This window comes from Haemaphysalis longicornis, unplaced genomic scaffold (genome assembly GCF_048455015.1).
Source record: "Haemaphysalis longicornis isolate Haplotype H1 unplaced genomic scaffold, Haemaphysalis longicornis Haplotype H1 scaffold_9, whole genome shotgun sequence".
NCBI lineage: Eukaryota > Metazoa > Arthropoda > Arachnida > Ixodida > Ixodidae > Haemaphysalis > Haemaphysalis longicornis.
The window spans coordinates 134,618,859-134,632,397 of NW_027526460.1; the positions used below are offsets into that span (position 1 = coordinate 134,618,859).

A 13,539-nucleotide genomic window follows, 5' to 3' on the forward strand; every position below is an offset into this window, starting at 1 on the left:
TTTGCAGCTTAAACGCTGTAAAAAGCTGTTTCTGGTTAATATACCGATGGAGACACTTGCTGAAAATTGTTTCGGAAAGTCAATGCAATTGTTCCCTGAATTTTAGTTCCGAAATATGCTCTTTTGTTGCGGAATCACCGGGTCATAAAGAAAAGACTAAATGAATGAGGTGTTTGCGGCAACAATTGAACATTTACTCTTGGAGCTCCTCTGTCCCGTCCTTGAACAGGGACGGAGGGGCTCTGATATGTCCTCAAAAACAAACAAACAAACAAAAACCCTAAGCCGGAAGGCTCATAGTCTGATGCTGCCTCTGGGTGCCGTAGCGACAAAAACCCTAAGCCGGAAGGCTCATAGTCTGATGCTGGCGCTGCAGAACCTTGCCCGGCTTTAACGGCCTCTGGGTGCCGTAGCGACGCTCGGACCCCCTTGAACCTCAGCGGCTGCCGAGGTTGAGGGGCAGAATTTTTGGAGAGGGGGACTGGCCATCCCCCACCTATCAAACCCAAAATAAGATGATAACAGATAGCATCCAGCACGAGAGGCCTTGCTAATTAGATATACCGTAGGCGAATTATTTCCGAAGTTATTCGAAGGGAATGTCGTTGCCGGAGTGAAATGACATTCGGTGCGGTTTCTGTTTCGTAGGCCTCTCAAGCTCGGACGTTCCCTGTCTTCCCTATAGGCGGCGTAAAAATCGACGCCACACGTGACCAACCTAGGGCACTTTTACCTGCCCTTCAGGAGAGGAATTAACCGACCTTTTGGGCGGGTGAGGAGCATTGCTAGGCGGATGTGACGTCACGTTTGCTCGCAGCGTTCCCGCGCGGTATGTTTACATATTTCTGAGTGCTGCCTACACGGCGTACGTGCCGTAGCGATTCAAGTAGTCGCGTTCACAACGCAAGAATTCATAAACTGGCGATGGTTGTCGCCCTGTCAGTCGTCGTTCAACAGCTCCAGCGTCTTCTGGCACTACAGCTTTGCAGTTATCTGTGGGCGTTCAACTGTCCACCATCGGCCGACCAGGTGAGTGTTTTTTGGCGGGTTTGCAATCAGTTCGCATATCTCCTACTGCGAAGCTTGCTTTCTGCTCGCGGCAGTTATATTAGCGTCGTTTACGAAATTCTTAACGGCGCGTTCTCACCGTCTTGCATTCTCTGTTCGCGTCTGTCGGCGATCGCGAGCTGTTGACGGTTTGTTGCACGGCGCGGGAACTCGCCCGCATTGCAAACCCGTCTCGCCCATGACGTTTCCTTGTCTCTTTAATGTGGCGTCATTAACATCACTTGTTTTCCTCGAAGCTTTTTCTAGACAACGTGCCTTGTGCTAACCGATCTTAATATTGTAACAAAAATGAACTTGCAGTACGATCTGTTGGTGAAGTTAGGAGCGTGACAGGTCCCTGTTGGCAAGGTTTTCGTGTGTGCGTGTTGTTCGTGAGGGCGTTGTAACACGCTACTTTAGCCTGTTGCACTCGTTGCTGCATCCAGCACTTTTGCTGCCCGGAGTGCCTGCCAAGGGATGCTTACGTCGTTATGTGTTTTCATCTTTAATAGTGGGGCCAATCGGCGTTCAATAACCGATGGAAATTCAGCGGGAACGACCTGGATAACGCAGGGCGGGCAAGAGCACTGCTTGTGTGGTCTTCGCTTTCGTTTGCCCTTTTTTTAGTCATCCTAGATTGTTTACTTACTGCTGCCTCAACGGTGCTTCATTCCTCATGTTCCATTTATTTCTCTTGCAGCATCTCCTGACTGCAGTCACGGTGCCCCTAGCCTGCCTGCAGCACTCATCCTGCCATTCTAGTGCAGGCCACTTGTCACAACCAAACGGGTTCCCGACTTTTCCTGGCTTCTATTTGATGGTATACTTTAGATCCACCAGTGCGTTCTCACTCCGTGTACATTTCAAGCGAGGGTTTACAGTAACACGGTAGTTGATAGCCATGAAGACAGCAGCGTGTGTACTAAAAATCAAGTTTAGTTATTTATGCCAATGTCAAAAAACCAACCTGGTCTATGCATCCATTCCAGCCTGACATTTTCAAATACAAGTCTTTCAGTAACTAGTGAAACAATGAAGAGGTAGGGATAGCTCATGCACTGCTTAATTACTACCTTCATTTTTTTACTGTTGAAAATTTATGGATGATGCTATATGTACCACGTAGTGAAGTCCCACCAGAAATTGTTATATGCACTACCGATATAGCACAATCTATGAGGTGGGCTGGCGTGACCTTCGTGCAAACAGCACCGTACGTGGTTTCCGTCACAACAGTTTGCACTGTAGTTTTGGGCGTGTAATGGGTTATGGCTGACCACACGGCCGTTTACAGTGCTTTCCAGCTTCCAGTGGAGGCAGGAACATAAATTATGTGGTCGGCCAGGGCACAGTACATGGTGTTAGTCAACACCATAGATATACCGTGCCTCGGATGCCCGCGTCATATATATATTTTTTAATTTTACTCTTGAGTTTTGTGTAAGCAAGGATGTATCTAGTGCCCCTATGCTGTCTATCCTTGGTTTTTGTAAACACTAAGTAATATCGCACGGTAGCTTTATTCGTCTTAATGAGATTTCTCAGGTGCCAGATTGCTCAGATCTCACATTGTTTCCTATGGCTGCAGGGATGTACAATGTCTTGGGTTCGATTCTTGGCTGCCGGGGCTGCATTGAATTTATAAAGCCAAAAAAATTAACCTTCTGTACACGATGTCTTGGTTTACGCTAAAGATCCTTGAGTGAGAGTTCTACCACACTGCCCTGTGCCTCATAGTGTGAAGTGACCTCAGTTTACTCGATTATGATGCAATTACTTAATGCCTTTTCATGTAAACTCTTGAGTGCAAACGGGAGAACGTGCACCTACCTCGCCTTGAGCTGTTAGACTAAGTTGCCTTTTTCGCACGACATCTAAGCTGTGTGAGAAAGCCATACAGGGCTAAGAATGTTGTAAGAAATGCCTCTTACGTGAGGCAGCTCATACATAATGTTTAAAAAAACCGTGTCACATTATTTTGCAGTGCGCTCTTTAAACGTTTTACACCCCTCCTACCGCCCTGCTTTTATTGTTAATAAAGGCACTTTGCATATGTAGACACGGGAAAATGAAGCAGAAAGACATTAGATATTTTTTTCAGCTGGACAGTGTCGCAGGCTATGCACCTGACGCAATGCTGTTTGTTCATCACGGTTTGCACTGTGCTTTGAAACAATTTGTTACCAAGGTCAAAAGATTCACTTGGCTATTTCATGTCAGGAATGATACAAAGGGATCATCTGTGGAAGCAATGCCCATCTTATTCTTGTCATTTTGTAATTTATGAGAGCTGCTGCAGCCAAGCATTCTATGGTATATTTATGAACTAGAAAATACATGGAAAAGGCAGTCTCTAAGCTGGAGGGAAACTATCGAGTAACATATGCATTTAGTTTAAATAGTGGCGTGTTGCCCAACTGCTGGGCAACCGCATTAAGTTTATGGTGTGCTTGTGATTTGTTCAAGTATGTGAACTAGTCTTAGGCATTTACGTGTTGATAAAAGAATTCCGTGCTATCTTCATTCATTCACTGCAACTCGTTTGTGCTCATGGGGAGCATTCGGAATATGACCCTTAGCATGATAAAAATCAGAATACGCTTTACTCAGTTGGACTCAAGATATACCTGATCAGGACACGTCTACTCCTGAATGCTTAAATACCTGATCACATAAAAAATGGCCAACTTAACAAGCTGCAGGAAAAGAAGCAGCCCCATTCCTTCACCATAAAATAAAAAGAAGACAAGAAGAAACTATTTTACATTTGAAAAAGGTCCAGGCGAGGCTGTTGTTTCTTACGCTTTCAAGAATACATTAATACTGTTGTTGTTTTACAATATAAAGTGAATTTTCCTTACACTACTTCCTCGACTTCAGTTGATTTCCTTTCTGGGTGACCTATGAGACCAAAGGTGCAATGTAATTAACAGTATGGCTATGTTGGTTGTAAACATGATAGAAAAGGAGCACAAAAATATGCATGGTAAAACTCAGGACTTTTGTTGTGTTGTTTTTCATTTATAGTTAATTTTGTTTTGTCCTATGTCACAATGCAATTCTCGAAACCAGCTTTCCTCAGAAACCTATTGAGCACAATTTTTCATACTAGTCAACATTACATGCAATGGCTGCACAACACTTTTTGCCTGAATATAAATGTGGCTTAAAAATGTCTTTGTTATTTTGAAGCAGGCAGTTTTCATTGCCAGTCAGACAAAATGGGGCCAGATGCCATCTGTGCAGAACCGCATGTGACCGCACCATGGGAGGAGGAGGACAAACATTTTATTGAGCTTTTAAAGGCCCCTTAGGGGACGTGGTGACCGGCGTACCGGTGTCCGCAGCAGCCCTCGCCGTGACCACCCGTTGGGTAGACAGGTCGGAGCTGCCCAGTGCCTCAGCCCAGTGCCCACCGTCTGCTAAGAGAGGATAGGGGTTGTGGGGACAGTTCCAAAGATGATGATCCAGTGTTTCCACTGCTCCACAGGCCGTGCAGTTGGTGGAGGGGTAGACGGAAGGATAAATATGGTGCAGGTGGTAGCGACATGGGAGGGTATGGGTTTGCACCAGTCGCCATAGCCGTTCTTCCCTGTTGGATAAATCCGGGTGTGTGGGGGGGGAGCTGGCGGCGTGAGAGGCGGTAATGTGCCGTAATGTCTTGGAAGGTCAAGAGACTGTCCCGAGCTGATAGGGCTCCGTGAAAGGGTTCGAGGCTAGGGCCTGCTCGGACGGTGAGCTCTCGAGCGGCCCTATGTGCTGCCTCATTTCCCCCCACACCCATGTGGGCCGGAGTCCAGATCAGCTTTATTTGTATGGTAGGAGGATTTTTGAGAATTCCGAGCGCCAGGGGCGAGATCATGCCTCTGGCGTAATTTCGAATGGCCGTTTTCGAATCCGAGACGATAGTGATAGGGGGCGGCCTATGTGTAAGGGCTAGCGCAATAGGTGACCGATAAAAAGCGCAAAGGCTCATGGGTACGTTGTCTGCTCCAGCCACTTCCGGTTCGAGATCTCGCCTGGTCTCCCGTACGCCGGCGGCTTTCACGTGCGTGTGTGCGTGTTGTTTATTTATCACAGAGTGCTAACCTTTCAGAGAAGCCCCTAGTAGAATTCATTGTTGTTACACCTTGAATGTGCGAAGCATGAGCGGTTTTTTTTTTTTTTTCAGTGGAAACAGATAAACAACAAGCACAAGCACGCGTGAAAGCCGTCGGCGTATGGGAGGCCAGGAGAGCTCTCGAACCGGAAGTAACAGAACTCCGCGGGAGCAGACAATGCACCCATGAGCATTTGCGCTTTTTACCGGTCACCTATTGCCGCCTCTTCCGCCTCAGCGGGTCAGTTGGTGCGGTCTGTTTGGGATTTAAGAGGAGGAGTGTTGGGATAGTTGATTACTACTGCGACAGCGTATGCATCCTGCCATCGATAGCAAGCTGCGTCCACGTAAACTGTAGTGGGGTGGACGGGGTATTTCTCTGTAAGTGCTTGTGCTCGTAGTTCCCTACGCTGCTTGTTGAAAACAGGGTGATATTGCGCGGTAAAGGGTAAATAGTGAGGGAGCCATGAATGTCGGCTGGTACCGGGAGCCTGTCATCGCAGAGGATAGGGGCTTTAAGGTTAAGAGTAACAAGGAGAGTGTGACCGGTGGGGGTGGATGAGAGCCTATTTAGCTGACCGATAAGGTGGGCTTCAATGAGTTCTTCCGCAGTATTGTAAATGCCGAGTTTCTCGAGTCTGGCAGTGGTAGTGCTCTGAGGGATTTGTAGCGCCGTTTTTTAGGTCTTTCGAATGAGGCAGTTGACTTTAGAGAGTTCGGTACGCGAGGGCAAGAGATACGGGAGAGAGTAAGTGAGAAGGCTGAGCCCAAATGCCTGTATCAGCCGGATACGCTCCGTTTCTTTGAACCCCTTGTAGCGGGCAGCAATCCTGCGGATGAGGGCGATCGTCTGATTCACCTGAGACGTCAGCTGTGCTAGGTACTTAATGTTTGCACAATTGCGCTGTATGCAGAGCCCAAGTATTTTCAGGACTACCACTTGGGGAACATCTCTACCATCAATCCGGACCTCAATGGTGGGTGTCTGGGCTGGGTTGCCGGTTGATTTGGCAGGGAGGATTAAAAGCTCAGATTTTTCAGGTGAGCATCCAAGCCCAACTTGCGCGGCGGCGGTAACTAAGTCAGCTCCCTGTTAGAGAACCTCCTCGATTTGAAAGTCGCTGCCTCTGGTGGTCCACAGCGTAATATTATCGGCGTATATGCTGTGGAGTAAGCGAGGGATCGCGGCGAGCTTACTGGGAAGGTGGATTAGGGCAATGTTAAATAGGAGTGGGGATAATACTGCGCCTTGAGGCGTGCCAATGGTTGGGAAATGGATAGTGTCGGATTGTAGGTCACCGAGCTGAATAACAGCCGTGTGGTCCGAAAGGAAGTTACGGATATAGTTGTATGTGCAACGACCCGGAGTGAAAGTGGCAACGTTACACAAAATAGCCTGGTGTGATACGCGATCAAAGCTTTCTAAAGATCAAGTGCCAAAATGGTTCAATTATCTACCTTTGAAGGGGCAGCGATAATTCCGTGTTTTAATTGCAGGAGTACATCTTCGGTTTCCGCACCATGGGAAGTGTTGTCCAGTTTTTTGCAAATTGCTTGTTAGCCCTACGGGAACCGCAAAACGTGTAGTGAGTGCCATAATCTTTGTCTCAGCCTTATAAATTGACGTGAAACCTTTTTCCTCCTTACTTAAAACAGATTTCCTTTTTTGTTGTTTGATGCTGTTTACAGCAAGCACTTTTTTGTAGAGAAAAGGAACTGCCACCTGAAGAAAACACCTCTGCTTCAAAAATGCACTGATCAAGATTAGTATCATACTACAATGAGAACATATAAATGTTAAAATGTGAAAAATTAGCCATATACACAAATAACTAATGAAGTGTGCTGCTGCACAAATTGGTTTTCAATACATAAACAAAGGAGTGCTTCAAAGAGAACGGACAAGAAAAAGGGCAGGGGTGTTTTCTGGTCTGTTTCACTACAACCTAAAATGATGCTTTGGCTCTCGGGAAGATTAAGTACACTATTTATATGGTACTAGGAAGTGTCCAAGCAGCATTTCTGACTCGCCCCGTCTTTCTACGAGCATTACTGACAGTTTCTCTCTTGTTGATCGAAGAAAAAAGTGAAACGTGCTGAAAGCATCAAATCTGCATTCGCACCGTTCAGTTGCATGGTCTGGCTCATTAACAAGGAACCACACGACAAACAGACGTGCTCACACGTCAGTTCAGAGTTGCGTATCGAGAAATTCTGGGCGAGCTAGAGAAGCTTGCCAGGTCTTGAACTTAAACATCAATAAAGCATGCATTATGCGACAAACCAACGACGACAGAAATAGCTACCTTCATACTGGGAAAGTGTTCGAACCACTGTGGCGTGTTAACGCCGCGATCAGAAAGTTGCCACACCAGCTTGACAGCCCTGGCGCGAATCGTGTGTGTCAGTCCGGCCCACAATTGAAGACTTCCGCGTTATTACCGTGATTTGTGGCAGCCAGATTGGTGGGATCGACCCATGGATGATCGGTCAGAAGCAGTGACAAGCAGCCATGTTGACCCTCCGAACGCTTGAAAGTACGTGTAAACATATAAAAAAGTGTTTCTGACTGCACCTAGATAATGCTATATCGGTGGTGGGTATAGCACTTCATAGGTTGTATTCACTGGTGTGGCCCACAAGTGGGCGACCCTGTGTGTGCGCCGCCATGTATGTGCCGCAGCGTCTGTGATACGTCAGACTCCATGAGATTGCACTAATGGACTTTTTTCTATTACCAATCTGCACATGCGCGGGCTGGTAATCCGCCATTCTAGGCAGTCGTCTCGGGCAAAACAAACAAAAGGGTGCCCCCTCCACTTGTTGCTGGGGTAGCAGCTATGCTTTCTAGTGATGCACGTTTTTATTTCTTCTTTTTCGATAGCATGTGGTGAGTTGTGCGTGTACACAAAGGATTTCAAAGGAAAGGGGTGAAGACTTGAGGTTGACCACGGTACGAGCACATGGCTACCAGCAAGGGGGTGAGCGGTGCAAGCATGGCACAACTCGGGAGATGGCATCACGTGCACTGGCTTCATTTAATATAAATATAGAACATAAATATAAACCGGCGTGTGCATAAAGCATTTCTTCGAAAGCAATATTTGGTTTTTGTTTTCAACTGTTCATTAAATGGCACTTGTGTCAACATCGGTAGTCGCAGGCAACTGCAGCGTTGCCTCTGGCATGCCGTGTCGCTTTCGTTCATAGCCGCAGTTTCACTCTACAGTGATGCAAAGTTCTTGAGGGCAAGGAGAGCACCACCACGTAATTTGAGTGCAATTAATAGGTCTTCTCTTAATACTAAGGCCGACAATCAGGTTGAAGTGGTGCAGACGATATGCACCGAGGTTTTCTTTTTTCTGCGAGGTGTGGGCACAATGCGCAGGCACAGACGTGGTGGTTTCCAGTGTTGTCGGGTGAAGAAATCTCCCTCTGAAATTTTCAGTGAATACCATCTATTGGGTTGCAGTCCAGTATTTCTGAAAGGTTCTCTGCTATTGTGTCAAATTTTTTAGAGCAGTCATGGTCGCTAAGATGGTAGTCATGAGAAGCTGAATCGCTGTTCCAGAGGAGGCTGGAACAACTGCGCTATTGCTCCGCTTGTTCCCAGGCTTGGGTTATGACATCAGTGTCCTGACAGCACCACACCTAGCTTGCTCATCCCAGAGCTTGCAGTCTCCTCCTGATGCATTTTTCTTGCTCTTTGCTCCACCTCCTTTCCATCTTGAGGTTCGTGCTTAAATACTCTCATCATGTCTTTGCAGCACCTGCTGACTGGGCTCTAGCCTGTGCCTGCTGGTGAAGAGAAGTTTGCTGTGAGACGAGGGTCTTGACAAGCACGTAACTCCTGTTGTTAAAGTGAAGCTTTCCGGACCTCACTGATTACATTCAATGTGGCTACATAATGCACTGCAGGAAAGCTAACTTTACACAGTGAGTTTCACAAAGCGATGAGGATAAGCAAAAGCACATCAAGCACCTCAAGAAAAAACGCTTTCCATGGTCATAATGGAACCAGTGTCCCTTGCATTATGAAACCATTGTCTGTCAGACTGCACCCTTCTGATACGGTCGAAGCAGTTTAGATTTTGGACTTTGGCTCAAGTCGCAAGAGAGAGAGAGAGAATAAACTTTAATTAAATGCGCAAAATGCTTCAGAGAGGTGTCCTCATTCCAGGATGCCTTGAGCTCAAGCCGCGTTGACAGTCCTTTTGATCAGGCGCAGCTGACCTTTGAGGCCGGAGCTGGCCAGAAAGCTTCGAGTTAAAAAGGAACATCAGTTTTTGATCAAAAACTTTATTTTTACAGTTATGATGATAAGAATCGGGGGATGCATGTGGTTTTTCATTGAAACTGTAGATATGAAATTTGTTTCTGTGTAATACGACTCTATTCACATTTATTTGGATTTGTATGTTTGATGTTAAGACAGCCTTTATAAAAAAACTGCTGGAGGGGCGCTGCTGAATAAAGTACCAGTTAACTGTGCACAAATCAAGGAGTGCAATAATACTAGCATTATCATTCTATCTGGTCTGTAGCAGAAGTTACAGCCATGTGAAGTTTGGGCCTAGAAAATGGGAACCAGGAAAACTGGTGTTGCCATCCAGGCCCAAACTTCAAACAGCTGTCATTTCTGCTACAGACCATATATAATGATAATGTTAGTCTTATGGCAGTCAGTCCTTGATTTGTGCACAGTTCACCGGTACCTTGTTCAGCTGCATCCCTCAAGCAGTTTTTCATATCTACATATCTACAACTTCATATCTACAATTTCAATGAAAAACCACATGCATCACCCAATTTTTATCGTCCTAACTGTAAAAACCATGTTTTTTTTGTTTAAGACCAGGGTGCCCCCTTAGAAAAAAAGAATTTGAGTTTTTTGGTAGACAGCCCGGTAAAAGACCCCAAAAGCAAAGATTGTGGTGTGTTTCCACCATACTACTCTAGGGTGCTGGTGGCAACTGCCCTGGATGAATTGCTTTTAAACTTTATTTCAGGAAATGAGTGAAGATCAATCCCCTTTTGCGGTGGGGTGCTACATGAATGGTTCATTTTTAGCCACTAGATTCAAATGTCATGTCTTCATCCTCTCTCTAAGTCTTCATCCCCTCTCTAAGGGGTTTTGGCACCTCCCCTTAAGGGTGATTGACCTTGACTTGTGACAGCCATGCAGCACTTTTTTCATTTGTAACATCATGGCAATTCGCAGTCCCACTTCCAGTTTGTTTCCTCCTACTGTGTACTGTGGAGTACAGACAACTGGGTGGTAGTAGTGTCGCCAGCAAGCAGTCCTCTAGCTCCCACGTTGCTGTTCATCTATACCATCCAGCCATACGCCTGGTTGATAAGAAAGCACAGTGGCTACTAAGACTCCCAACCCTTAATTTTGTCCATTTGCCGTATTCTTCGTCTCTGTTCAGCTGCGTGGGAAGGTTCAGCCGCAGCTGCTGTGCTCTTCTATTGCTCAGTCTTCTATCCAGAGAGTTCCTCTCCACAGTTATGTGCAAATCTGTGGTTGTCACTTTCATCATTGCTCTCTGTTACTTGTTCTGTCATGTGTTCATTAGTTGCTGTAATTGCAAGGAAAAAAAAACGTGCACGCTTTTGTCTTACGACAATAATGGCTTTTTTTTATTAACGTTTATTGAAATGTAAAAAAAAACACCCGGGGGCCTCTTGCTAGTGCATCAGACCCCCTTAGAAGTAGCGATTAGTTAAAGTTCACGACGGGTATGGGTGGGAAATAGCAAGGGAAAAATAGTGGGTCGGTATATGAAATGCAGGAGTGTGTCCCACACTGCCTCCGCTAAATTAGGTGGGTACGAGGGACGCAAGAGATCATTTAAGGAATTTGGTTATAAGTTAGTGGGAAGGGTGTCTAGGAGAACCTGCCTTTCAGTTTAACTCAGTTTTCTCGTAAGGGATTCCTTGCTTGATTGTCAGCTGAGCTTGGACGTTGCCTGTTTGAGCTATCACTTTTACTTGCATGCTGTTTGGACTTTTGATCGCAGTGGCTTTGAAACTTCGCCGCTTGATTTTGCTTGACGAAAGCTTCGTGTTCAACTGTCGTCGTCATTAGAATGTGAGGTGCACCATTTTTGTCTAATTTTGCATCTCGATGCACCGCTATCCAGATTCAAGCTACTTTGACCATGTTGCAATGGTGTCACGGAATAGATGTTGGTTTCACACCGCGAGGGTCCTGATTTGTTTCTGACTGCAGGAAGCGTTTTTTTCTTTCAGCACTTCTTTACCCACGATCATTATCATTGTCAGAAAAAGTTGGCTTTTCTGCAATGCCTTTTTGGCATGGCATATTCCACTGGTGAGTCATAGAAAGTTTTGCTTTAAAATCAGGGTCTTCAAGCACTTTTGGTCCAGTGAGTAGCAATCTGCATGTATTTGTAACCATACAATACTGAGTTACCACCCTTCGATCCTTCCCGTCTTGTGCCAGCAGTCTCGTCATCCAACACATGAAAGTGCCCTCGACTTTTGCCCGCACTTTTCACTTATGTCTGACCCAATAACTTTTGTTGATTTCCAGTGTTGCGCATGTCACATTTTCATTCAGGGTCACCTTGGGGCAGATAAGCGCCTGCTTGTATTTTTATCAAGTGGTTTTAGCCGCGGAGCATGCTTCGCACTCTTGTGTGAGCAGCATTATGGTGCCTTGTTGCTTGTCCAGCAAGTGATGTGATGCCATGTCAATAAACATTCTTCAGTGTTTGTGATGACTTTGGTGTTTTCTTGGCTTCACTTTCATATAGTGAGAGTTGCTATCCATCAAGAAGCATACACTTACAAATGCTAGGTATTCATATTTTTTCTTGGGAAGACATTTACAAAGTTTCGTTGGCAACACAGCATAACATCAAAACAAATAAAAACAACTAAAATTGCAAATGTGGCATATTTTTAAAATTAATAAACGGTGGAAAAACAACACAGCACGAGAGAGAGAGCACAAAAAGCGACAGCACTGCCTGTTTGTACCATTCTGTTGTTTTCGTGCTAAATATTTTCAAATAAATAAATATGCAAGGAATGCAGTTGAAGTAGGGTAACTTTTTATTTGAGCTTGTCTCTTGGACATACAAGTACATTTCTTGAATCGATTGCTGGAGGCAATTTTCGATATTGGGCAAGCACTGGATTCTCGAATGGACACAACAGTACGTTTGTTCAATTCTTATTTGGAATTGCATTGTGCAGTTTAACCCGTACAAAACATTTGGCCAAAGTCCGAAGCATTGGTTTAGGTAGAACAGAAAAAAAAATGCCTGTGCGCCAAGATTTCGAAGCATGTCAAAGATTTATAGGTGGCCTGACTTAACCTATAGCCCTCCACTGCAGTTAACCTTCATAGCTGGCCCAAGTTATGCTGAGCTTTTCCTCGTGAAACCTAAAAAGTTGAATTTTGATGCTTACAGCTACGCTGTGCAATGTATAAGCCTAGCATAATTTATTCTTCAGTATTTTTACTCTATCCAGGTTTTATGTTTATTACACCACAATCAGTTTGCAGCCAGTGTTGAATTGACGAGCGTCAACCAATTCAGGTTGAAAGCACAAAATGCTTTAACAGAAATCGCAGTCTTCACATGTGATCAAATACGTAGTTCTTTAACACTAAACAAGGCTACTGCAGAATGCTAGGAGCGTAAAATATACTCGATGAGGTGCAGTTGGCCAGTGTGTAATTTAAGCAGCATTGTTTTAAGACAAACGGAAATTGGTGAAATAGCCATAAGCTTCTGACAGCAGCTATCATCGTGACTGGCCAATTCACCTGAGTGGGGATGTTACGGCTATGTGCTGTAGCTTAAAGGCCAACTGCACTCAAATTTTTGTTTGTCCAAATTTAATCCAGATAAGTAGTCTATGCTCTTGAAGTCACCATGGCGAAATCCTTAGCTCCGGTATTACAGAGCACGCCAGGTACCTTCGTTCAAAGCACCCCCGAGCAGACGACGTATGCACCTGGCGGAGAGTCGCCGAAACCAGTTCCGAGCGGCCTTGTGACGGAGGTTGGGGAACCTGTCCGTGAAGCTCGCGCTTCTCTGGCGACTTGCATGGCGCTGCGCCGGCTGCAGGGATGCGTTCGGCCGGGATTTCTCTGCTACACCAGCACGCTGTACTGCCGTCATCATCACATGTTTAAAACTAACCGCATAGGTAGCAATATCCGCCTTTTTTTTTCACTGAAATGAAAGAGGTTAGAAGCCTACAAACTATTTTTACTTGAAAATAATATTTTTACTCAAGGGAAAACAAAGCGCAAAACGAGCAGTTGCCCTACATTTGTCACTTCTTTTGCACCTACCACAGAAAGAGATATTATAAATTCTTGACCATTTGCACTTCCCCGTCCAATATCG

The 13,539-nt window shown here is 45.4% G+C and overlaps 1 protein-coding gene and 1 long non-coding RNA gene across 3 annotated transcripts; both read left to right on the forward strand.

Moving 5' to 3' along the window:
• Window positions 1–203: 203 nt before the first annotated feature.
• Window positions 204–434, forward strand: LOC144152930 (uncharacterized). The gene is made up of 2 exons (XR_013319251.1): window positions 204–292; window positions 350–434. It is a non-coding gene; the product is annotated as an uncharacterized LOC144152930 (long non-coding RNA).
• Window positions 435–857: 423 nt separating this feature from the next.
• LOC144151608 (uncharacterized) lies at window positions 858–9,018 on the forward strand. Of its 2 annotated transcripts, XM_077682719.1 has the most exons (4): window positions 858–1,029; window positions 1,748–1,867; window positions 8,031–8,127; window positions 8,914–8,999. In XM_077682719.1, exons 1-4 carry the CDS (start codon window positions 925–927, stop codon window positions 8,949–8,951), a joined length of 360 nt encoding a protein of 119 aa, XP_077538845.1. In that variant the 5' UTR covers window positions 858–924; the 3' UTR covers window positions 8,952–8,999. The 2 variants fall into 2 exon arrangements, with proteins under 2 accessions (XP_077538845.1, XP_077538847.1); XM_077682721.1 differs by lacking the exon at window positions 8,031–8,127 and having other exon boundaries at window positions 8,914–9,018.
• Window positions 9,019–13,539: the final 4,521 nt, after the last annotated feature.